General features: G+C 34.7%; 1 protein-coding gene across 1 annotated transcript in view; it reads left to right on the top strand.

Annotated features, from left to right (window-relative positions):
• WASL (WASP like actin nucleation promoting factor) overlaps positions 1 to 25,383 on the top strand; it is a gene marked incomplete at its 3' end in the record, with an annotated part of 52,768 nt that extends 27,385 nt beyond the window's left edge. The window contains exons 2-9 of the mRNA XM_079711843.1: positions 2,508 to 2,642; positions 5,022 to 5,108; positions 6,275 to 6,371; positions 9,814 to 9,837; positions 17,093 to 17,261; positions 18,549 to 18,591; positions 19,617 to 19,770; positions 24,836 to 25,383. Of these exons, the coding sequence (XP_079567969.1) occupies positions 2,508 to 2,642; positions 5,022 to 5,108; positions 6,275 to 6,371; positions 9,814 to 9,837; positions 17,093 to 17,261; positions 18,549 to 18,591; positions 19,617 to 19,770; positions 24,836 to 25,383 (1,257 nt within the window). The remainder of the gene's footprint in view (positions 1 to 2,507; positions 2,643 to 5,021; positions 5,109 to 6,274; positions 6,372 to 9,813; positions 9,838 to 17,092; positions 17,262 to 18,548; positions 18,592 to 19,616; positions 19,771 to 24,835) is intronic.
• Between the last annotated feature and the right edge of the window lie 1,951 nt (positions 25,384 to 27,334).

Here is a 27,334-nt window from a genome sequence, read left to right as displayed (position 1 = left end):
AGGTGGCAGCGTGGTGTACTGGAAAACCCTAATGCACGTTCTAAGGTGTCCATTTTATGTAATGAATTAGCTTCTTTACTGTGCATCTAGAAGAGTACTAGTTAGGTATATCCTTGGGAAAATCGGGACAGTCGTCACTCATATCACTTTCTGTATCTTCAGTATAGCTTTCAAGCTGTATGGCCAGGTGCAGTTCACTTTAAATCTTTTTTTCCCCTCAGTTTTATCATCTTTAAAAAAGGAGATGTTTGGGCTTCCCTGGTGGCGTAGTGGTTAAGAATCTACCTTCCAGTGCAGGGGACACAGTTTCGAGCCCTGGTCCAGAAAGATCCCACATGCCGCGGAGCAGCTAAGCCCATGCGCCACAACTACTGAGGCTGTGCTCTAGAGCCCGCGAGACACAACTACTGAGCCCGTGCTCTAGAGCCCACGAGCCACAACTACTGAAGCCCGCGCGCCCAAAACTCGTGCTCCGCAGCAAGAGAAGCCACCGCAATGAGAAGCCAGCGCACCACAGCAAAGAGTAGCCCCTGCTCACTGCAACTAGAGAAAGCCTGCACACAGCAACGAAGACGCAACACAGCCAAAAATTAATTAATTCATTAATTAATTTTTAAAAAAGAGATGTTAGAATTTATCTTCCAATATGATAATATGTTCAAAGTCTCCAGCACTGTAATTAGTAAACATAAATCTTGCTTGCAGGTTTGATTTAGTCTTTACTTAAGGGGTTAACTGCTTTATGGAAGTCAGACTTTACTGATACTACTACTTTGTTAATCAAATGTTCATTTTATTGGAAAGCAGTATATAGTACAGGGAGTAAGAATACAGGATCTAAAGTCACAAATTGCCTGGATTAGAATTTCCAACTCTGCCACTCAGCTGTGTGATATTGGGCAAATTATTTATCCTCTTTAACCTTGGGTTTTTCAAACATGAAGTGAGGTTGTAATAGTAATAACAATTGAGTTATATTGGGTTGACCAAAAGGTTCATTTGGTTTTTTCCATAAGATGGCTCTAGTAAGCACTTAGTTGTCTTTAACTTCATTGCAAACAATTTTGTTAGATTATATATGACAGCTGTCATATCAGTGTGCATTTAGAAAAAGACTTATCAAAATTGGTGAATTTTTGTGTAGCCATTTTAATATTGAAGATGGAAGAAAAAAGCAACATTTTCAGCATATCATGCTTTATTATTTCAAGAAAGGTAAAAACACAACTGAAATGCAAAAAAAATTTGTGCAGCATATGGAGAAGGTGCTGTGACTGATTGAACGTGTCAAAAGTGGTTTGCAAAGTTTCGTGCTGGAGATTTCACACAGGATGATGCTCCATGGTCAGGTAGACCAGTTGAAGTTGATAGTGATCAAATCGAGACATTAATTGAGAACAATCAGTGTTATACCACGCGGGAGATAGCTGACATACTCAAAATATCCAAATCAAGTGTTGAAAATCATTTGCACCAGCTTGGTTTATTTTCATCGCTTTGATGTTTGGGTTCCACATAAGTTAAGCGGAAAAAAACCTTGACCATATTTCCACATGCGATTCTCTATTTAAACGTAATGAAAACATTCCGTTTTTAAAACAAATTTTGATGAGCAATGAAAAGTGTGTATTGTACAATAATGTGGAGCAGAAGAGATCATGGGGCAAGCGAAGTAAACCACCACCAACCACACCAAAGGCCAGCCTTCATCCAGAGAAGGTGATGTGTGTATATGGTGGGATTGGAAGGGAGTTCTCTATTATGAGCTCCTTCCGGAAAACCAAATGATTAATTCCAATAAGTACTGCTCCCAATTAGACCAACTGAAAGCAGCACTAGACGAAAAGCGTCCAGAATTAGTCAACAGAAAATACATAATCTTCCATCAGGATAATGCAAGACTGCATGTTTCTTTGATGACCAGGCAAAAACTGTTACAGCTTGGCTGGGAAGTTCTGATTCATCCGCGGTATTCACCAGACATTGCATCTTCAGATTTCCATTTATTTTGGTCTTTACAAAATTCTTTTAATGGAAAAAAATTCACTTCCCTGGAAGACTGTAAAAGGCACCTGGAACAGTTCTCTGCTCAAAAAGGTGATAAGTTTTGGAAAGATGGAATAAAAGGATGAATATGTTGTTCAATAAAGTTCTTGGTGAAAATGAAAAATGTGTCTTTTATTTTTGCTTAAAAACCGAAGGCACTTTTTGGCCAACCCAATATTTAAAAGTGCTTATTAGCACATTCCTTACACATTTTAAGCTTCAGTAAATGTTAGCTTTCAATAATTATTTTTAGTATAGTTATTACTACATAAGAAATTACTTCAAAAAGTAGTTTAAAATAACAATAAATGTTTATTTCTTCAGGTCCAGAATTTAGGAGCAGGTTGGCAGGGGGTCCTGGTTCAGTGCCTCTCATGAGATTGCAGTCAAGGTGTTAGCAGAAGCTATGGTTATCCTAGTGTTACTTTGAACCTAATGGCTATAAATTTTATATTTTGCAGACTATGTCTTCAGCAGTGGTACAGTTATATGCAGCAGATCGGAACTGTATGTGGTCAAAGAAGTGCAGTGGCGTTGCTTGTCTTGTTAAGGACAATCCACAGAGATCTTATTTTTTAAGAATATTTGATATCAAGGTGAGTTTTATTTTGCTTCCACTTAAACTGTAGGTGATTAGGTTTTCTACCTCAATTGTAATTTATAATAGTATAGATTTGTTTATCCTGTATGTAATATTTATATTCTACTTAAATTAATACTAGAAGAGTGAAGCTTGGTTTTAGATATTGAACTATGGGCACTGTGACCAAATTGGGAATACATTCTAAACCAGAACATGAATAGTTCCCCATTTTATCTGTCTGCACATTAAAGGTTTTGTTGGTTTGTCTGTTTTTATTCCTTTGGTTCTTGGGCTTTTCCCACATTCTCTCCTTTTCTAATGATACTCTTTTTATCCCATCCTGTCCATTACAGACTAATGTATATAGTTCTTTCAGAGAACTACAAAAGTATATTTAGCCTGGTGTGTACTTACTTACTTCGGCCTGGGTTTAAAGCATTATACAATATCTATAATAATGTATTTGCTACCCATTTTATGTTGTTTGTCAACATAGGTGTGTTCCGATTTTCACAGCTTTGTATCCCTCACTCTTAAACATAAATCCACCTTGTCTTAGACTGGATGCCCTTTGTCAGGAATTCATCTCTGATAATCACTGTAAAAATAATTTTTTGGCTGAGATGAAGTCTCCATTTATCTTTTAAAATCTTTTCTGTGGGTAAGACTCCTTGCTTAATATTCATATGTGGCTCTAAGTATAATGGGATTGTAGTTACAGAAAAATAAAACTGAATTTGAACTCCTGGATGATACTTATGGTTAGACAGATTGTATTCAAACTGTTTTACCTCTCTGGGCTCCGGCTTACTTATTTGTAAAATGGGATAACCATCTGGATCTGTTGCAGAGTATTTCCCTGAGATTAAATGAGATTTAAGTTACTGCACTTTGTACATTAGAAATTTGTAACATCCCCTTCTCCATACCCCAAGACAGCTGAGAGATGTGGCATACTCCTGTTACTAACAGTAGCTTACTTACTATGGCAGTGATTCTGGGGGATGGGGAACACATGCATAGTTTGAAAGACACTCCTAAGTCCTTTGATATATTTATTTCTCACCACCTAGGAGAAGCACTGTTTAGAAATCAAATGTACATATAACTCCACTGAGAAGAAAAGGATTCTATTATAATGGTCATAACATGTGTACAACATTTTAAAATACTTTAAAATTGTGGTCTATGTAGAACCTTGCATTTCAGAATAGGGCAATGATTATATTTCTCTAACCATTCATCTCCAATTATAGGTAGCCATTGCTAAATACTTGCAATTAGCCACCTTTGGTATTAAGGTTAATTATATTTCTTGTACTACAGCTATCAATATGACAATCACCGTGGATCCCTTAACCATAGTTTAATTTAACCTTGGTGCACTTTAATCCTCAGTCTCCTTCTGCACGTGATTGATACTGTTTATACCAATGTTTAATTAGGAGACCACTCTGCAAAACTTAGGAATTCAAAGATTGTTAATGAGCAGTACAGAGAAGGCTTATTTTACCCTCCCAGCATCTACAGAATTGAGGAAAAGAATGAAATCCTTCTGTAATATTTGATAGCATACAGTCTAAGTACTGCTGATGGAACTCTGCATTGATAATCAGTGCATGTATAAAAGTATCCTACCCCTTCTGTCTAACATTGATGATCTAGTAAGTGTTTGGTTATGTATTTGACCACGTAACTATATTTGGAAATGCTTGGCTAATGAGATTGTATCTTAGCATACTGAATTCAACTCACTTGATATGTAGTTTTTATGAAAGAAACATTATCCAGTATTTACTGTTACTAAATTATGTGATATGATACTTAAGTATTATACATATGTGGTCTGTGTGTATGTAAAAGCTAGTATTAATATAAACAGTTTCTTTAATATGAGTCATCTGCTTTTTTTTTTTTTTAATTGGCTGCATTGGGTCTTCGTTGCTGCGTGCGGGCTTTCTCTAGTTGCAGCGAGTGGGAGCTACTCTTCGTTGTGGCTCATGGGCTTCTCATTGCCCTGGCTTCTCTTGTTGTGGAGCATGGGCTCTAGGCACGCGGGCTTCAGTAGTTGCAGCATGCAGGTTCAGTAGTTGCAGCACGCAGGCCTCAGAGCGCACGGCCTTCAGTAGTTGTGGTGCGTGGGCTCAGTAGTTGTGGCTCGCGGGCTCTAGAGCACAGGCTCAGTAGTTGTGGTGCACGGGCTTAGTTGTTCCACGGCATGTGGGATCTTCCTGGACCAGGGACCGAACCCACGTTCCCTGCATTGGCAGGTGGATTCTTAACCACTGTGCCACCAGGGAAGGCCCGTCTGCTTTGTTTTTATTTGTGTTTTTTTTTTTTCCTAAAGGTTTTCTTATTGGTAGTTCTTACTTTATCTTTTACTTTTTTCTAGGATGGGAAACTATTGTGGGAACAAGAGCTATACAATAACTTTGTATATAATAGTCCTAGAGGATATTTTCATACCTTTGCCGGAGATGTAAGTCATATTTTCTTTATTGCCCTGTTTAAAGTAATTACTGTTACATTTGTCTATGGAAAGTATTTATGAGCTTTTTGTGTAAACATTGTATAAGATATAAAGAATTATTTTACTTTTAAAAGCCTCCATATTATGGCTTAGTAGGAAGCAATGGCTAAGATTTTAAGGGAAAAAGGTTTCAAAGAGTACTGTAAATGTAATTTGGTATGTAGAAAAGAGGTTTGTTTTTCATCTTCTCTGTCTTCAGTCAGATAGTTTTACCTCTGTGTGACTTTGGACAAGTAGTTTAACCTCTCTTGAGTTTTAGTTTTCTTATCTATAAAAGTGAAACCACTAATCCATGGTAACTTTTAAAAATTGAAGATTATATTGTGAATTATTTTGTGAAAGAATAGTTTATGATCTAGAAGAGTACTAAAATACAATAAGGAGGGGAAAAAACAGAATTTTAAAAATTTATTGCCTGTACTTAGGGACAATGTTAGAAGGATTTTTATACCACATACTCACAGGACTTGTCTGAGTGACTGGATTATGGGTGACTTTAATTTTTTTTGTTTTCATATTTGTATTTCCTAAATTTTCTACAATAAAAGGTTGGATTTGATGATATGTCCATCTTTCAAAAAGTATTTTCTTCCTTTTTTGTTATTTTTCCCATTTTTCTGGATTGTATATAAATATATATACATATATAAAAGTGTGGACTAAATGCCATAATAATGCAGGGTGTTTCCACACTTTTAATAATTTACATGAATTAAGGTTATAATTTAAGTAATACCTGAAAAACATAGATAGAGTTGATCTGCATTTGATCAATGTTTCCAGCATTTGCCTTTTCAAATCCAAATGTTTATAGAGCTCTTTTGAAGGATCAAATTCTATTTACTATTTTGTTTTTTTAATTGAAGATGAAGTATTCAGTTTAACATTTGAGTGTCTACTGTGATAGGTAACCTCTCTAATAGTACTCTTTTACTCTACCTTCTCTGTGCTTTTTGCCTTCTTAAGTTATTCAGGTCATAAAGTAAGTTCTTGCCTGCTAATAAAATGAAGCTTTTCTTCTTCAGAGTGTACTTCTATTGGTTATTAATTTTTTTGTTAAGTAAAGCTAGATTTGTGGTTTTTGTTGTTTACCTTTTTTGATGAAAATATTTCAGACCTGTCAAGTTGCCCTTAATTTTGCCAATGAAGAAGAAGCAAAAAAATTTCGAAAAGCAGTTACAGACTTGTTGGGCCGTCGACAAAGGAAATCTGGTAAACTTTTTTTTAAAAAATTCCTTTAAACAGGAGCTGGCTATGGCTCATGGGGCAGATCTGGCCTGCCATCTGTTTTTGTAAATAAAGTTTTATTGAAAAACAGCTATGCTTGTTGGTTTACATATTGTCTTTGGCTGCTTTTTTTCCACAACACAGTTGTCTAGTTATGACAAAGACTATGTGACGCATATCTGGCCCTTTACAAAAAAACAGGTTGCTAATCCTTACTGTACAAGAAATACTATTTTTATTGAGAGCTGATTTTTTTCAGATTTATTAAATAACTCATTCCAATAACCTTTTCTGTTGATAACATTTTACATATACTGACTCTTAAATTTGCATTTTTATGACATTATTTGTAACTTACATTTACAAAAATATTTTATAGTTTGTGAACAAATACTTTAGGCAAGCCTAGAAGCAAATAAGCAAAGTTGCAAACAAGATCTGTAAACATTGCCTTGTCTCTATTTTGTCCCTAATGTTGTATATTGTAAAATTATAAGGAACTTAGTTTAATGCATGAGACTTTAATACATATAAGACAATTAGAAAATGATGCAGGATAGTGTAAAGCTTTAAATTCATTGATGTAGAACTATTTGACAGCTGTCACATACCAGGCCTTTCTGTTGTAACGTGGGAGAAGGGTGATTAGGAAAGGTGAACCTCTCCAAAATCTTCTTCTTAAGCAGATCACTTTTAGGAGAAATAACATATGGAAGTTGAGATCAGCAAATAAATCCCCTTAAAACTAACCATGCCCATATATTCCTTGAAAAGTCTGTACATCCAAGTATACATGTTACCCCAGTCTGAAAATCACTGTATTCAAGGATGTGCTTTACCAATAGGAAGGAATAACTCATGAAAAAGGAAGGCACTGGATCCTGAAAACAGAAATGTAAACATGTGTGTTACATTTTATATATGTTTATTGTTATTTTAATGGGTTTCCGAGAGGAAGGTAATGTAAAAATGAAAATAAAATGAACTAAGTTGTTGCCTCACTTACTGCCATCTTATATATCCCCCTCGTAATGAGTGAATAGGAGAATTATTAGGAGCCTATTGTTTTTTGTTACTTCTTTTTGGGGCCAAGGGTGTTTACCACTTGATTCCATGCTGTGGAAGAATTTAATTCTGTGGAATAATTCACGGTTCAGTTCTTATTTCAATGACATGTTGTGGTGCCAGGCCAGGGACTCCCTGGGACTTCTTTTAGTCAAACTGTGTGACATTTTCAATTAAAAAAAAAAAAGTAAAAAATACTTCTTAAAATATAGAATAATTGACTTTTGAAATAGGTAGGTCACTTGAAGGTGTCTTTTAACTGGTATGGGAATTCTGTTTTATACAGTTCCTAAGCTTTTAGGCACAGTGTTTTCAGAAGCAGAAAGATCACAACGTATGGGAGACAGCTGATTCATTGTTGGGTAGCCCCTTCGTGCTAAGTCAGCCTTCAGCCTCGCCTCTCTTTAACTGAGATGCATGGGGTCCAACTTTTGGAGCAACAAAAAATTAGTGTTTTCTTTTCCTTCCATTAGCCATTTAATGTTGGAAGCCATCGACCATGCCCTCCTTAGGCCTACACTTCTTTAGCTTAACCAGTTCCAGTTTCTTATTCCTCACATGATATGATTTATAGACTCATCATACTGTATAACTTACAGACTCATCATACTGTATTCAGAGCACTATATACTGTGCTCTGAATGCCCTGTACATTTTTATGTCTTCTTCAAATGATCCAGATTTGAGAAAATGGTCCAGCTCACATATGATGTCCAGATTTGAACACAGTAATCCAACAGTAGTATGACTAGTACTGTGATACTAAAAACGTCCCCTAATATGATTAAACACTGTTCTGCTAATGTTTCTAGCAAATACATCACACCATCAACTCCCATTCTTCTTAGTTCAACCAAACCTTCTCTTTTTTTCATAAGAATGCCTCTCAAGTCAGGATAGTGTCAGGTTTCTAAGTAATTGCTTTTTAGAACTTATACTCTGAACTTTACATTATCTCAGCATATTTCCATATTTGTGTCACTGCCAATTTAAGAAGTATTTCCTCTATGGATGCAGAGGTAACATCACCTTGGAAATTGGAGATTTGACATTCATTGACATTAGATAGGACGTGCTTACATCAAATGTTTCAGAAAATTACTTCATCAGACCACCAGATGGAGTAATACATTTATATTTCCCATTGCCAGGATTTTCAACTTGTCCCTCAATTAAATCCTATTAATTTTAGGATTGTGGCTGTTTATAAACTAAATATTTTATTATATTATTATTTATGGGTATTTGTCTTATAATTTTGGAAATTTTTATATTAGAAAAATCTGTGGAAATTATATTTGTTGAAAAATTTTCAACCAGTTTTGAACTTTCTTGAAACCAAAATTGTGTCAAACCTGGTATGTAAGAGTATGAATGCAAAGGGTTAATAGAAGTTCTCCTGGTATTACTCCTACTTAATTAGCTATAGCTTCTAGGTATTATTTTGGTCTGCCCTATAGCTCAGGCATCTCTAGGTATTTTCATTACCTTTATGCTTTCATTCAGTCCCATAGCTTTGAACACTGTCTATATACTGCTGACTCCCAAAGTTTTATCTCTCCTGTTGACCTCGCCCCTGACTTTCAGACTTGTGTGCTCCAGTTGGGTGTCAGAATAGCCTTCAAACCTAGTATGTGTGAGCAGAACACTTGACCCATGTTCCCCAAGCCCCAGTTAGACCTGCTCCTCCTCCTCTCCTAGCCTTCCCCATCCCAGTAAAAGGCATTGGCTCCACCTTGTCAGTCTGGCTCACAATGGTTCTTCATAAACCCTACCAGTGAGTCCCATTTTCTCTATCTTCAAAAACAAGTCCTGGGTCTGTTTCTCACCACCTCTGTTGCTACCACCCTAATCCAAGCTACCATTGTCTGTCACCTGGACCACCCTAATCTCGTCTCCCTGCTGTCACGTATGCCCCCTAGTAGCTCTTTCCCACATAGTAACCAGGCAAAACTTTTAAAAACATAGATTGGATCATGTCACTTCCCCTATTCAAAAACCTATAAGAGCTTCCTATCATATGTAGAACACAATCTATATTCCTTAACCCATGACCTGTGGGACCCTACACGCTCCAGTTCCCTGGTTCTCCTCTGACTTCTCTTCTTCCACTCTTCCGTTGGCTCACTGCAGTCCAGTATTATGGTGTCCCTTCATGCTATTCCCTCCTGAGGGCCTTTCACTATGTTGTTCCCTTTCTTGCTTTATTCAAATGTCTGCTCAAATGTCAGTTCCTCAGAGAAACTTGTTAACCACTTATATATGGACGTAGGAATAAGACAGTTTAGATGAGTTGATTTTTTTATGTTGATTTTTGTATTGCATATGTCTAATAATATTCCTTTAATTTATTTCCTAACAGAGAAAAGACGAGACCCTCCAAACGGTAAGCTCTTTGGTAATTATTGATCAAAAAGATTTTAGATTATAATTTAATCCTTGTGGAAACATGTATCATACATTAATACCTAGTATTTAATATCTACGATTAAATACTGTAGTTTATTGTGTTCTTGTTTTAAAATAAATAACAGATGGGACTTAGAAATGTACTATTCTTTGGCTTTTTTCTAGGATGAGGGAAGACTGTATAGGGTGAATATCACTATTACTTATATCTTAATTTCTTATTCACAGTTGTTTAAGTTTAGAAATCGTACAACCTGGTCTTCATGTCTTCCTTAAAAGTGGTAAATTTTATCTAGCATATTTGTTCAGTTCCTACTTTCATGTTAGTCTTTTTTTTTCTTATTTCAAAAGATTATTTCACACTGGGAATATAAAACTAGCCCCTTTCAGAATGAACACTTAACTATTCTGGTGTGTTTAAACAAATAGTAGCTGTGCTTACTGTGCTGGTGCGTTTAGAACACATAGTAACTGTACATAATTCTCCTTAATTTGCTAATGAATACTTGAAGTAATGTGGATTCATTTGTTTAAAAAATATATATTTATACCAAAGAATAAAAGCAGAATACGAAGGTCCCAGATCTCTAGGGCATAGAGTCTCATCCCTGGGGAGAGAGGATCCGTGGATTTCATCAGATTGAAATGGGACCCCTGACCCTATGATAGTAAAGAACCATTGCTCCAGGAGCCTTCGTTATAATGGGGAATATAGCTGCTGCTTTTTAAAGGCATCTCAAATTCTCTCATCAGAATTTAGAATGATTATTCAGGGAAACACTTAATATAGTACAGAGTCCTTAATATATGACAACTGTTAGTGGTTGTTGGGTATTTTTTCTTTTAAACCAATACATTGCCTTCTGATTTTGTCCTTAAATTTGTTTTCCTGATACAAAAACATGAACCAAATATTGCTGTATTAAATTTTGGTTTACTTACTTTAGTATAATTAAAAAAAAATCTGACTATACCTTCAGTAGTGCTTACCATGTGCCAAGTGTTGTATACTTTGACTTTCTCTTTTAAATGGAAATTTTTAATACGTTATAGGGCTGCTTGGAGATAAATGAAGTAAAGTGTTTAGCATGGTGCTTAATCAGTATAGTTATCATGATGAAGACAGTGAGAGTGATAATAATAGCAGCTACTATTTAGTGATCACTTACTACCTGCCAGGCAGTGTCCAGAAACCATATGAAGTAGCTGCTATTATCCCTACTTCAGATGAGTAAACAGGCACAAATAGGTAACTTGCTCAGGGTCACAAAACTAGGAAAGTGGAGCAAGATTCAGTCTCAAGTGTTCTAACTCAAGAGCCTGCTCCCTTAACCACTGTGCTGTGTCAAGATGATTTTGAAGGAGAAACTGAGACCTGGAGAGAGTAAATAACATGCCTTGAGGTATGCAGCTAGTATGTCACAGAAACAAAGGAAGCAGAAGCAGCTGAGCCAGAAGTCCTTCATCCGTGAACCTTTAATGTGGCGTTAGAATTTTTTCCCCTTGTTCTGTGCTCAATATTTTAATGTCTTTTTAAATTTATTAAACTATTTGGCATTCTGTGAGCATATATTAAATACCAGTGCAGAAGGCTTCCTAGTGGTAGCATCTTTGGGGAAAGTAACCTGAGATTTTAAAGTGTAGATGTTGTACAAATAATATAATTAAAGTTAAGGATGTAAATACTTCATGTTTTTTTAAAATTTAATCTTTTCAATACATATAAAATATATTTTTGAAAAGGCACCTAATCTATAATAGAATTTGGCTATTCTTTATGTGACAATGGTGTCTTACAATTTTATTACCCATAGTAAGAGAGATACTCATAATTAAATGCAGTTTCTTTCTCTAAGTTTGTTCTTGGTTTTAAATCTTTAGATCTAAAGTTTTAACCCTTTGATACAGTGGTCCCAAACTTTTTTTCATTAAATGAGAGTTTAAAAAAAGGGCATTGTTAAAATGCGAAATTATACAGCATGTCTTGACAATATTTGCATACTTATATATTTTTAAAATATACATAAAATAATTATTAATAGAAGTTTTAATATTTTCTCCTGCTGTGCAGTCGGTTGCCTTGCTCTCCTCATGGTGTGGAGACCACTATTTTGCAGGTGGCATATTACTTTTTTGCATTTGCTGCACTGCCACTAGGTGGCAGTGGACACCTTACCTGCCTAGCAGTGTCCATACAGGAGCTTTGTCCCAGATCCTCATTTAGAAGATCAGTTTAGCAAACCTTTTCAACTTGTACCTACTGAAAGGACACTTTATGTAGAAGTAACATATATTCCTGAAATACAATTCAGTGTCTTCCTCATTAACTCCTAATCCATATATTTTTCTTTTTTTTCTTTATTGGTCAGTCTCACCTTTTAGCTTAGATGCTTTCCAATGATTTGTTCTCAGCTTCATGACTGCTTGACATTAGAGGCCTCTAGGCCCCCTATTTCTCAACTATTTTACCTTGGTGAGAGCTCTCTACTTTTTATGTAATTAAGGGGAGGACTTTAGTTTGTTCTTTTAGTTTTAAAATTAACTAGAAATGCTGTTCAGTGAGAATATTAAAAAATCTTTTCTCTGACAGTTGTCCTTAATCAGAAGAAGGTAATTTGTCATTTGACTGCTTTTTGAAAAAGAAGGGAAACAGTCCCCTTTATTATCTATTTACTTAGTACATATTCTCAGAATGAGTGTAATTTCGGAAATGGAATAATTAAACTTCACTAGATATGATTTGAGTACTTCCGTTACCATATCTTTCATAAACTTTATTAAAAAATGACTCTGTGCCTTATACAACTTATCACTTTTTTGGTCTGTCACTTTTGAAACAAATATTTAATTGGGCTTTAGAACATTATTTTAAATTTATTTCCTAACATCTTCAAACTGTAAAGTAAATGACTCTTGTCAACAGAAATATCCAAATACCTAATCTCTTAAATGTGTAAAAAGCCTTTTTTCTAAATTTTGAAAGTTATTTGTATTTCTTGAATGATGAACTGTTGGACTGCAAACTAAGAGAACTGATAAATTGGTAAAGAAATAAAATACAACATTTGTAAAGTTAGCATTATCAATCACCTTGTCATTTAACTTTTGTGAAAAAAGTTATAATAGTTAATAGAAAGAGTAGTGGAGTAGGAACCAAGATAGCAGAGTCCACCTTTCCCTTTGTCACTAATTGTGTGACTTTAGACAGGTCACCTGACTCTTCTTGTACTTAGTTTTTATCTATAAAATGAAAGATTTAGAAAAGCTCTCTAATTTCCCAGCTAATATCAATTTTCTGTACATCTCTATAATCTCGATTTTTCTGTGTAGACTTAATTAAATAATGTTTTAACCATTACTAATGAAGTTCATGTGTAAGGACACTAAGGACCTAATGCCACAGCTTTATGAACTGCTTGGTGGATGCATAACAATATATCCACACCTGATTTTGGGGTAGAGAGAGGAGGGGAAACTTTGGTATTCATTCTGCATATCACTTATATTTTATTCCTGTCCTCTTCATCCTTGAGCTTTCTTCAGAGATGGCTGAGTTATTTTCTCTAATGAGTTATAAATCAGGCTTATAAGAACCTTAACTTTATTGTTTCCCAGAAAAGAATTTACTGGTTTGGATAATTTAAACTATTAACCTTACCAACTCTATACCATTTACGACATCCATAGTATAAGTGGTTACTTTTATGTAAACTGAAGTAGCATCAAAATGTTTTTATTTTTGTTTTTTTCCTAAAAACTAATTATAATTTTTAAATTTTTGTTTTCATTTTTTTGGCATGCCACATGGCTCGAGGAATCTTAGTTCCCTGACCAGGGATCGAACCCGGGCCCCCTGCAGTGGAAGCGTAGAGTTCTAACCACTGCACCGCCAGGGAATTCCCAAATTTTTTGTTATTTTTTAATGGTGAATCTGGTTATTCCTTCATTATTACTATTTGGACACCTATTTCAGGAAGGATGACATGTATAAAGAGAGTGCCTAACTCTGACTTACCTAAATCTGTCTTAAGGAAGTTCTTAAATGTTATTAAGTGTACAGATAGGAGAGTAATAATTTGCAACATCTTAATTTGGACGGTGTTGCTGATGATGATTAGTAATGATAAACTATAAGAGGAGAAAAAGCAGAAAGGGAAGAATGAGAAGTGAAAACATATCACTAGATTAAGTCTATGAAGATATTAGTATCACCCCAATTCAACCCTCTAACGCTCAAATTCTGGATATTTTTAATAAGTCCCTTATTTTGTGAAACTGCAGTGAATTCTGAAATCTTGAATCTGAACCAATTTGAAAATCCAGTTCTTTATCTACTATTTAATAAGCCTTCTATATTGCTTAACTAACCTTTAACTTTTGATCCAATTATTTTCAGATTATTCCTTGACACTGAATCAGCTTTAAAAGGTTTTATCCGTATTGTTCACTAGCTTCCTTTTTTCCAAGAAGAATTTTTATTTCTTGCCAATATGAGCAACTTCCCATGGAATTTTGTGTGAAATTATAAATAGAACTTTAGACATATACATATTATACTTACATAATTAGACTTTGAATATTAAGGGAAAATAGCTGAATTTTGCACCTCTTTCAAAATTGTTTGATAAAGTGGCAGATGGCATTTATAATTTTATTTTAACTCTATTTCATCTTTAATAGTAGAGTTGAGGGAGAGAAAATTAGTTATATATAATTTCCCATATAGGTAAATATTTTATTTCAGACAACTTTTATGAATAGGATGCATTTAAGGTTTTCAGCACAATTGAAGAATTATAGTCAAGTTGGCATTTAGTGATCACTCAATATACATTAGCCTGTAATGTCTTGGGATTTCCGTCTGCCATTCTATGCTTGTGTTGGGGATTCCACAGACCACCCCTCCAGTTGGTGATTCATTAGGGCTCACAGGACTGAGCACATAGTGGTACTCATGGCAAAGATTTATTACAGTGAAAGGATATAAAACAAAAATTAACAAAAGGGAAAGACATATGGGGTTAAGTCTGAGGGAAACTACACACAAGCTTCCAAGAGTATTCTCTCATTGGTCACAGGGGATATGCTTAATGTCTCCAGCAATGAATTGTTGCAACACACATGAACTGTTGCCTAAAGGAAAAGCTCAGTGCTTAGGGTTTATTGGCGGCTAGTCACGTGGCATCTTCTGTCTAGGACATACCAAAATTCTAGACTCCCAGAAGGAAAGCAAGTATTCAGCATAAACCACACTGTTAGCACAAATAGTTGAGACACAATGAGCCCATCTTATCAGGGGATAATGGGAACCCTCTTGAAATCCTAGATCCTAGATGCCAGCTAAGGGCCAACCTTGCAAAGCAGGGCTTTCTAAAGATAGCAGTCTCAGGCCTGCTATGTTGACTGTTTCTCTGCACAGTAGTGATTATATTTTATACAGTATTTTAAAAGTCGTCATTAATATAATCATCTCAGAGGAATTTGGTCTAATAGGAAGTTATGTCAGAGAATCATATGTTAAAACAGGATCTCTAAGGAACATGTGTTGCCCTTTGGTTAAATTTTTTAAGGAATTTTTAAGATGAATATATTTCGTTCAGACTCTCATACTTTTAAGACCAAAATACTTTTGTGAATTATAAAACAAATTTTTGTGTGCTACGTTTAGTGTCATTCCTGAAGATGCTATTAATAATACCTGAAGATGCCTGAGATCTTTTTACTGTTGATCCCTTGCGGAAGATGGAATGTTTTGAGAATTTTTCTATTTTAAATTTTTGAGCTCTGTACTTCTGCTAGCCAAAGTGTATGTATAATAATGGGGAGAATACTACTAGACTTAAGTATGACAGTTTTGGAAAAAAATGGTAGTAATATTTGTATTAAGTTTTTTTTCATCATAGACTAATAAAGTTGAAATAAAGAAGTAAGGCTAGACTTCTTTACTATATTTAAAACAAAGTAGATGCTTCTTTTACTCTTCCTATGTAATATATGCCACTTTACCAGTGAGTAATGTGTTGGATGTGAGGCTGTTATAGTCAAGATATGATGGATCAGATCAATTAAATTTAAATTCTTGTTGAAAATTTATATTCATGAGATTTAATGTTATAAAAAGAGTTTGCTTTGAAATAATGTATCTATGCTAATTTGTTTAAGAATTTATTATAGTTGAGGTCTATCCCGATGGGGCTTTTTCTGTGAATCTACATCGTTGGAAACGCCTCATAGATTAACTGTGTGGTTTCCTTTACTCATAGAACTACCTGTTAGATCTGTGGGAAAGAACTACAGACAGAGCTGCCAAGTAAACTATGAAAAACCTAACAAACTTTTTATCTTAGGTATTGGCATATCCCAGTGATCTGTACTGTTCTAGGATGTGATGGCTTAGGAGTGAATATGATTTGAACCTAATACATTTTTAGAGGGTGTCAAATTCAGAACCAGGCAGATCCATCTCCTGACCCTAAACATGGTCCTAAAGTAAATTGCTTGAGGAAATTGGATCCCAAAGATTACAGGTGGGGAATTTTGAAGTGTGTCCATATTTCATTGGAGATCAAAGAAGCCTAACTAAAAGAATTGTGGGCTGACTCACATGGTAACTTCTTTTTGAAAGGGCTGTTTTATCTTAAAGATTATGAGTTTGGAGGAACTAAGGTGATTGGCAGTGGAAAGAATCAGAACGTGTGAAATTCCTTAAAAATTTATTGACTTAAATAACTTTGTGTTACACATAATAAAAAAAAAAAAACCCTTTACACTTTGTGCGGAAAGTCAGCATATATTTTTGGCTCGAAGTGTCTCTAATGTTTTCTGTGGAGGGAATAATAACATTTATCAGTTATAGTTCTGATGTGCCTTAGACATGAAAAATTGGGGGGGGCAGTGGCTGCTCACATTATGAAATTCTTTTGCCCTTGCTCTGTTTTGGGCATATGCGTCTTGCTTTGCTTTCTCTTCCTTTTGCTTTTTCACTTCAGGTAACTGATGGTATAATCTGTAAGAAATTTATATGGAATTAAAGACAGACACTTAAAAAAAAATTTATTATAGACTTTGGAAATTTAGGAATTTTTGAAATTATAAAAAATTAACATGCAGGTTTAAAATTTAAATTATAGTAATGAAGTGGTCCTACCTCAGGAAAAAAATTATAAATTATGATTGTAATAATTGTTATCTTAAATTATATCCCTTTTATATTATTTCGACTTTATTTGCAGGTCCTAATCTACCCATGGCAACAGTTGACATAAAAAATCCAGAAATTACAACAAATAGATTTTATGGTCCACAAGTCAACAACATCTCCCATACCAAAGAAAAGAAAAAAGGAAAAGCTAAAAAGAAGAGATTAACTAAGGCAGATATTGGAACGCCAAGCAATTTCCAGTAAGACAGTTCTTTTATTATTATGATCTTTACTTTTGATTTACTCATTTCTGCTCTTGATTTTTTAAATTGTTAGAAAGTTTGGTTTGCTTTTTGGGAGAACCCTTATATTTATCACTTGCATACCTTTTTAGCTATAAATTTTGTTTGAGTTTTTTAAAGGCTATTGCCCAATAGACATTTTATTAATCTTAGTTTATTTACTTTTCCACCCATGAGAAAAGAAAAATTAGAGCTGTTTTTTCAACTAATTGTTGGACATGAAAATGAAATCTCACTTTTCCCTATAAATGATATTTGAAAATTGCCTAAAGGCATTGTCCTAATCTGTTTGGGCTGCTAACAGAATACAATAGACTGGGTAGCTTATAAACAACAGAAATTTTTTTTTTTTTTTTTTTTTTTTTTTTTTTTTTTTTTTTTTTTTTTGCGGTACGCGGGCCTCTCACTGTTGTGGCCTCTCCCGTTGCGGAGCACAGGCTTCGGACATGCAGGCTCAGCAGCCATGGCTCACGGGCCCAGCCGCTCCGTGGCATGTGGGATCTTCCCGGACTGGGGCACGAACCCGTGTCCCCTGCATCGGCAGGCGGACTCTCAACCACTGCGCCACCAGGGAAACCCTAAACAACAGAAATTTATTTCTCACAGTTCTGGAGGCTGTGAGAAAGGAAGAGGCAGGCAAGATTCTGTGTCTTGTGAGGTCCCACTTCTTGGTTCATAGACAGCCATCTTCTCACTGTGTCCTCACATGTTGGAAGAGAGCGAGAGAGCTCTCCAGGACCTCTTTCTTAAGGGCACCAATCCCATTCTTGGGGAATCCACTCTCATGACCTCCCCAAATCCTCATCTCCAAGAACTATCACATTGGGGATTAGGTCTCAAGATAGGAATTTTCGGAAGACACACTCAGTCTATAGTAGGCATCAAACCTTTGGTATTTATTTGACATATTTCAAGCATTCTCTTATCCATTATTTCATTACTTCATTACAAAACTCCTGTCCTCTCATACATATAATGCTTGTGTTCTTATGCTAGTTTGTCAGTTAAGGAAATGGATACTCAGAAAGATTGTGCAAAAATGTTACGGCTCAATTAGTAGCAGAGCCTGGGTTAGAATCCTGGTTTCTTGACTACTTGTACAGTTTTTCCCTGAATATGGTTATGTCTATGAGAACTATTAGTTCAGGCCAAAAATTCACTGAGTGGATTGGATTTCATATATATTAGGTTTTTAATGCCATTTATGCATTTTATTTTTCTATATTTTTCTATCTACTGCTTTAGGCACATTGGACATGTTGGTTGGGATCCGAATACTGGCTTTGATGTAAGTGTCTTTTCAAGCCATAAGCATTATTATTCTAAATATGTGGGAATGTCATGGCCTATCTTTAGACTTTTATTCTTATTCATTTTTGTTAACTCTAGTGTTTATTGGAATGTGCTTGTATTTATGTTCATATTCCACTGAGGTTTTAAATCATAGATTGTTCTATCATTGATGGCCAAGTCTCTAAAGAGAAAGTTTTTTTTAACTCCTTGGCTTTATCTGCTATAATGTAAAAACTCTATGTTTTGAAAGCCAAGAGAAGAAAATTATTTCTGCAAAGTGATCATTCGAGGGGAATATATGCCAAATTACTGGAAAGTACTATAATCAAATTCTGAATATCCAGTTGTTAAAATTATCTAGATCTTTTTATTCTACTGTTCTTTTTGGCAATTTCATCATTCATTAATTTATAGCATTGTGAGCAAAATAGTTGAAACTTGGTTACCTAAGTCACGTATTTAACATTTGGCAGATAATCAGGGTTTGGAAAAATTATTTTGAAAAGAAATATTATTTGTGATTGGGGTCAAAAATTATTTTGGTTATTTTTGTTAGAACTACAATGTTAACACCACAATGTTTTTGAGTGCCTCTTTGTGTTGGGCACTGTACAGGGTGCTTGGGTCATAAAGAGGTCCTTGACCTCAAATTTTCAAATGATTTACTTTTTTTGTGGTTATTTGTGATTATACCTAAATCTTATTTAGGACAAGGTGGAATAGTAGGTGAGCATTAGAGATGTCTGAGTCATGAAAGGATTAGTAAAAATTTAAATGAGAATGCCTTCTTTTTAAAGGTAGGGAACAAAGAGATGAGATAAAATATAAAACCTATTCTTTGTTATCTTTTCTATTTTTTGTAAGACAGTTTAGTTAGCATATAAGCTAACTATATTAAAAATTTATAAACATAAAAAAATAATTTCATAAAGGGCATAGATATGAGAATAATATTTCAACTTGCTATTGTAAAAAATTTGACATAGGTTTTATAGTTAGCAGTTATTTTGTCTGTTGTAGCTGAATAATTTGGATCCAGAATTGAAGAATCTTTTTGATCTGTGTGGAATCTCAGAGGCACAACTTAAAGACAGAGAAACATCAAAAGTTATATATGACTTCATTGAAAAAACAGGAGGTGTTGAAGCTGTTAAAAATGAACTACGAAGGCAAGGTAACTTTTATTTCTATTCAGGCATTCTGATCTATTTTTTCTTTTGAATCTTTTGAGGTCAGTTTCATGGATGACAGCTACATACATTCATGTGAACCTTCCTTAAGCAGAATGTTCAAATTTATGGAGAACTAGTTTGGCCCGGTGTACTGTGTTTTACATTATTTCAGTATAATTGAAAAACTTGTCAAGGCTTTACTTATTATTAAAAAGTCTTATATTAAATTAATGAAAATTCATACAAAATCTTCTGGCTATTTGTTTTAGAATAAAAAATAATAGTTACATAATATTTCACTTACTGAATCTTAGAGACCACTATCAATGTTGTTTTTATTACAATTCAGAAGTAGTAATTTAAATATAATCATGAATTCTGTAATGTATAATAAGCATTTTCAGAATATAAATAATGAAAAATCTATTTATTTTGAAATACATTTTTTTTCTTGGCTAAAGTATAAAATTTGTCATTCGGTACCTGAGAGCACAAACGACTTGCAACCTTTCAAGATCTGATATTTTATTTAAATCACCTTGTTTTTTGGTCATATCTTAATAATTATCACAATAAAATGCAAATACAGTTAATTCTGAGTTTTCTAATATGACAGTTATCTCTTTGCCACCTTATTCATTTGGGGTTACTTTTCTTCTTCCTAGTTTTTGCATACTCATGGTAGATAGTGTAGCAAAACAAAAGCTCCAGTTAATCATAGCATTCTTCTGAAGAATTTAACTCATTTTCAATTAGGTATTTGACTTACCTGTATCTTTTTCACTGCTGATGTTCATTCATTCACTCATTCATATATTCAGTAAACATTGTTATGTCAGCACTGGTCTCTACTCAGGATATTTAGATATAAAGGGTACGGTTTCTGCCCTCAGAAATCTTAGTCTGGTGTGACAACAGGTATGTAAACAAGTATACAGTCATAATTACTGTTGTGGAAACACAATGCTAGTTCCACTGAAACTAGAGTGATGCTAATTTATCTTATTTCATGAAAAGATTACATTTACAAATTCTTTGGATTTTTAATAAAAACATCTGGGGCACAGCAACATTATTGTTTTTTAATGCTGCCAGAATGAGTTGTAGTTACAGTTAGTATACAGATGATGGAAGGTCTTGAGGACCCCTAGTTTGTTCCTTGACTCTCTTTTTCTCCACTGTTACCACTCACCTTCACCTTATACCAAAATATTTTCAGGGTCTCTCTGAGTTCTCTGAATTTATAAGTTTATAAATACTCTTGACATTTATTAGTCCATACTGCTGCCCTCTCACCTGAATATCTGTAACTGAGGGTTGTCTGTATTAACTTGATTGAGTTTGTTTTTTAAACTTTATTATTACTGATTTTTATTCTAATTGCTTTTAAAACATCAAATTAGGCAAGGTCTTTCCTCAATTAAATTACCTAAAACAAAAAAAATTCACAGGCATTACAAAAACCATGCTTTGGGAACTTATACTCAAGATTCATATACTCAAGAATCTAACTCCCAGTTTGAAACTTTTTAGACAACCAAGATTGATTTTATAGAAGGTACATTTTGTTAGAGGAAGAATAAAAAGACAGATTAATGATTTTTATTAAGGAGATGTTTTCTAGGCAAAACATATAGTGTGGTCAGAAGTATGAAAAAAATTAGAGACAGAAGCTTATGAAGTTGTCATAAAAATATATTTTGTAAAACTTGAATCAAATCTCTTGAAATGTATTTTGCAAAATCAGGTAATCAAATTTGTAATAAGTAGGAGACCTTGTGATTTCCAGTGTATCTTTTTGTGTGTGTGTCTTTGCAATTGTTTGAAGTCCGTTAATTTCTAATAATCTGTTCTTAGGTCCACCACAGTGGAGTGGTATGTATAGGGGATGTTATTTGTCCCAGTGTACTAAATTATGCATGTGTTTATTTTCAAAGAAGCTAGAACTCATTTATCCTGCCTCCAAATCTAACATCCAGTAAGGTTTTCTGCCTTCTATTCAAACTAATGTTTGGGGCTTTGTAACTAATGTTACATAGATGCTAAAGTAAAAAAGGAAGTTTATTTCTATATGAGTCAGAGCTCATATTTCATCTGTAATTTAGATAATTTTTTTGAAATTCTGTGGATTACCTCTTAACAGCACCACTGTTTTTATTATTACTTAATATACTTATTTTTAGTGATTGCTTTTCACATTTGGCATTATTTCAATAACCTACATAAAATATACTTACATTTTTACATTAATTTGGGGCAGTGGGGAGGACTAAATAAACATAAGCAAACACGTAGTTATAAATGACTACTCAGAGAGTTGTTAGTATTCCCATAAATTTAAATTTGTGTTGAATAATACTTGCCTGGTTTGCTTAATCTTGATGAGAGTGCATGAGAGTAGTTTCCTGAATTCTATAAAACTACATTTCTTTTAGATATTAGTTATATTATTTTACAATATCTGCTTATAATTCCCTTAAATAAATATCTAGAGTTATCTACCAATTACTCTTAATATTAATTTGATCTGAAATAATATCTGAAAGTTAAGTATATCAACTTTTCTTTATAGTGCAGCATCAAGACGAGGTTTTTTCCATAAGCCTCAGTCTTTCTTCTTTTCTAACTAAGCTTTGATAGTAAGAACAGTTTTATTTGTTGTAACTTTTGTGTCATGCTTTTTACTTTATGTATTTATTAAATATCTAAGAACTATCACTGTCATTCTGATTCTGGTGTTTGTGTGACTCAGTTTTGAAAATCTGTAGGCCGCCAGACTTTCTCACAGTGGTGTGTGATCTGCTCAGCAGACATTTTTGTGCATATGAACCTAACTAACGTGCCGTCTCTCCTCTCCTCCTGTTTTAATTCTTTCACATTTTTACCTTGGGATATGGCATATCTTTTGCTTACTTTCCTTTTTTTATGTAGGCATAATACAGATTGTAAAAATAGAAAGTTCATAATAGATGTTTTCCTCATGAAAATATAGAGATGTTTCCACTCACTTTTCAGATAATAGAAATGCTAAACTTGTGCTGTACCCAAACTTGGTGCAGTTGATAATTTATTCACTATCAATTAAGGCTCTCCCTTTGCCTGAACAATAATTTACTGTCTCTTTGAATGGGTATTAGCTGAATCCCAAATTATTCCAATAAATGTGCTTATTCCCAGTTCAAAAGAACTTTAAATCTGTCTATTGAAGAGATACATCATTGTACGTAGAAAAGATTATGGTTCCAGAGTCCTTGGTGAAACCACAGGAAATGATGGACTAATACCTTTTGTAGTAGAATAGAGTGGGTCCTTTTCCTCTTGATTAACAAACAACTAAATCATAAAAATGCTAGTTCAGACAACATTGTTTTTTGAAATGTAAACCTCAGCTGATTAAAATGAAATCTTTGTATCTGCTTGAAGGATTTGATGTACTATCTTATTCAGGGAGTGTACATAATATACATATGCCATATCCTCTTGGTTTTACCCTGTTATTACAAATTATGTTAGGAAAAGAATTTGGTTTTAGCAAGTTTAAATCTCCTTGCCTTGGATCTGGTGAGAGAAAATTGGGTGAGCCTTAGCTGCAACACCCAGATCTCCAGTATGCCTTGAGTGTAAATCATAGGAACTTCCCTCAGTGATGGCCTGTATCCAAGTAGGATGACTCTCCTGTTTGCAGCTATATATTATTTCCAGTTTTAAAAGTTTCTATGCCAGGAGACAATACCCTTGTGAGCTTTGGCCTTTCTGTATATTTCATCTAATGTTTATGACTATATTTGATAGCATATTTTAGAGTGTATTTCCCATGATTGTCCCAAATAAAATCAGAAGATAATGTTTGATTTCCTTTGAACTGAGGGGGGCTTTTTCTTCTCTGGTATCATTGCATTATTGAGCATCTGAGTCTATTATTATTTGAAATTAAGGTAGGTATTTTTATTATATAGATTGTAGAAATATCCATCAATAATATATTAGTTTGTACCAGTAAATACAAATAGCTGTTATGGATTTTAGGATTTCTTTATTCCTAAAAATAGTTATTTTTTCTAGTCACTCTTTAAATGAACGGAGAAATAATGAAGTTCATTATTATATGTTTATGTATGCTGTTGGTAAAATCATGTCTCTAGAAATGTAATAAATTTTGTACTTTGAATTTCTCTATTTTAGCTTACATTTTCCCTTAAGTAAAATAAGAATGTGTATGTCATTACTACCAGGATAATGTTAATATTTTATTAATAACTTTAATTTTACAGTGTTTAGAAATTCTGAGTTAATTTGTTAATGTCTCCTGAATAAGTAGTTGAACATTTCAGCTGAGCAACCAGCCTCCCTTAATGCCATCACTGGAATTGCTGACCATCTTTTATTAATGTAGTACAATATATACAATATATACATGATATATTATATATCACTATAATATATATTTATTACATAACTTGTATTATATATTATATGTTCTATACATGTAAAAATGTAGGACATTATAAATTACAGGTGTAAGTTAGGTGACAAAGATTTACATTGTCAAAGAAAAAGTATTTGAGTTTAGCTCAGATTAACTTGAATAAATTCTAATAGATTATACTACATTAGCTATTTAATTCTGAATGTAAATTAATTTTATAAAACAACTAAATATACTTGATTCTTTAAAGAGGGAAGGTATCCATTAATTTTTATGAAAATGTAAAATGTTGCTTATTGCCCAAAATGTTTGATACCATTGTTATAGTTTTATTATTATTACATAAAAATGTGTTTATTCCTTTACCTTGAGAAGTGGTGCTGATTCCCAAAAACTAAATTCTGCTGTTTTAGCTAATATTTTTTCAAGATAGACCAGGAAGGCGATCTTCAGGCCGAGTAGTTCCAGAGTTGTAACATATCATCTGCGCCCAGATATCTTTGTAAAGTAACATACAAAGATGAGGTCTCTTTTTTCCCCCTCATATTGGTTTTTTTTAATACATGTTGAAATGAGCCGCTTTTTCAGTATCATGTTTGCTGGGGGAAAAGCATGCTTTTCTTTTTTTGTTTTCATTTCAGCACCACCACCTCCACCACCGTCCCGGGGAGGGCCGCCTCCTCCCCCGCCGCCTCCGCACAGCTCGGGCCCTCCTCCCCCTCCTGCCCGGGGAAGAGGGGCTCCTCCCCCGCCCCCTTCAAGAGCTCCCTCGGCTGCGCCGCCACCGCCGCCTCCGTCCAGGCCAGGTGTTGGGGTGCCTCCGCCACCGCCAAACAGGATGTACCCCCCTCCTCCTCCAGCCCTTCCCTCCTCAGCGCCTTCCGGGCCGCCGCCACCTCCTCCGCCAATGTCGGTGGCGGGGCCGGCGGCACCGCCCCCGCCGCCTCCACCTCCCCCGCCGCCGGGGCCGCCACCTCCCCCCGGCCTCCCTTCCGATGGTGACCATCAGGTTCCAACTTCTGCAGGAAGCAAAGCAGCTCTTTTAGATCAAATCAGAGAGGGTGCTCAGCTAAAAAAAGTGGAACAGAACAGTCGACCGGTGTCCTGCTCTGGAAGGGATGCGCTTTTAGACCAGATACGGCAGGGTATTCAGCTGAAATCTGTAAGTAATCTGTACCTTTCGGTTTAGACTGCCTGTCTTAATGGAATTTTAAGCAATTACAAGACACCTTTGAAAAAATTTTGTTTTTACTTTTTCTCTTGGTGTGTGTTTTTCTAACCCTTACATACCCTAAAATGCATAAGTTTATACCTTTACCTGTGTGGTCCATACTTCTGTATCAAATATCACCCCAGAAAGTTCCCTCATGCCTCTCCCTTCTCAGAAAGGATCACTGACCTGATTTCTATCACCATAGGTTTAGTTTGCCTATTCTGGAACTTCATATAAAGAATATTGCACTGTGTTTGCAATCTGTCGTTCTAGACTTTTAAATAATTTTAATTTAAAGAAAAATCTTTATTAAACTATACAGAAATAAAAATAGCCCTGTTGAAACCAATTGTAATCATTTTGGCAAAGTCAAACCATTAACTTTATGAAAACTAAACCATATTTTAAAGTTTCTGTGTCTGAAATTTAGATTAGTAGAGAATCAGACTCCACAGAAAATTCAAAGAGTTCTAATTAGAATTTCTATAGTGACAGATAATTTTGGATTCTCTGAATTGGTTGAGGTCATCGTTTAATCTTCCAGAGCAGAGGTTGGCAAACTTTTTTCTTTAAAGGAGCAGATAGTAAACATTTTAGGCTTGCAGGCCATATGGTATCTATTACAGCTGCTCAACTCTGCTATTATACCACAAAAGCAGCAGCCATAGGCAGCACATAAGTGAATGGGCATGATTGTGTTCTATAAAGCCTTATTTATGGACACTGAAATTTGAATTTCAAATAATTTGCACATATCACAGATATTCTTCTTTTGTTTTCTTTCAACCGTTTAAAAATGTGTAAAAATCATTCTTAGCTTTTAAAAAGTTATACAAAAACAGGGGACAGGCTAGATTTGGTCCATGGCAGTAGTTTCCTGACCCCTGACCTAGAGCCTAACCTGCCTGACATTCACATGCTTCCTCTGGGCCTTTATGTGTGGTCTCTCAGTTCCAGGAGGAACATTTGCTCTGCAGGGCTTCAGGCAGGTTATGGATGGTAGATTTTTCTATGCAGTAAATGGAGCTGAAAGGAGATTTTAATTGAAAATTACTTTGCAATGTGTAGAGAATTATGATAACTTTATAAATCTCAGAAGCTTTAGCTAGGAAGAGAATGATGGCTAGGGAACACAGCTAATCGAATGAAAGCATTTAAACGTTAACCTAGCACAGATCTTAGATCAGCCTGTGAACAATGACCTCTGCTCCCTCTCCCCATTTAGTTCAGACTACAGGTTTCTCAGGAGCAGTTGAAGAACTTTGAATAGTTGTTGGTGGGGAGAATTATTGTCAAAATGACCACAGCCCAGGTGAATAGCAGATTTTAATGGGGTCATATACTTTAGAATTTCAAATACATAAGTTGACCCTTGGACAGCAATGGGAGTTAGGGGTGCCAGCCCCCTGAGCAGTCAAATCTGTGTATAACTTTTGACTCCCCAGAACTTAATTACTGATGGCCTACTGTTGACTGGAAGCATTACCAATAAACAGCTAATTTAACACATAATTTGTATATGTACTGTATACTGTATTCTTACAACAAAGTAAGCTAGAGAAGGGAAATGTTATTAAGAAAATCATAAGGAAGAGAAAATACATTTAGAGTACTGAACTGTATTTATCGATGCTGTAAGTTTACATCATCTGTTTACAAGATGAATAATCTGTCTGTTAGTACCTACATCAATTTGGTCAATATTGTCTTATTTATAATACAAACACTGTAGATGTTATATGTAATACTAACAGTAGACATCAAAAATGAAAAGAATGTGAGAAATTTATATTTATTTACAGGTATAATAATTCATGCAGTGATAACAGAGGCAGCCATATGATTGCTTTATGGTAGCCTAGCATATTCGATATGGTTGCTTCACAGTAGCTAGCCTATATACTAGTGAATGAATCGTTATAAAATT

The sequence above is a fragment of the Hyperoodon ampullatus genome (assembly GCF_949752795.1).
Source record: "Hyperoodon ampullatus genome assembly, chromosome: 9".
Taxonomy (NCBI): Eukaryota; Metazoa; Chordata; class Mammalia; order Artiodactyla; family Ziphiidae; genus Hyperoodon; species Hyperoodon ampullatus.
This window is presented reverse-complemented; position numbering and strand designations above follow the sequence as displayed.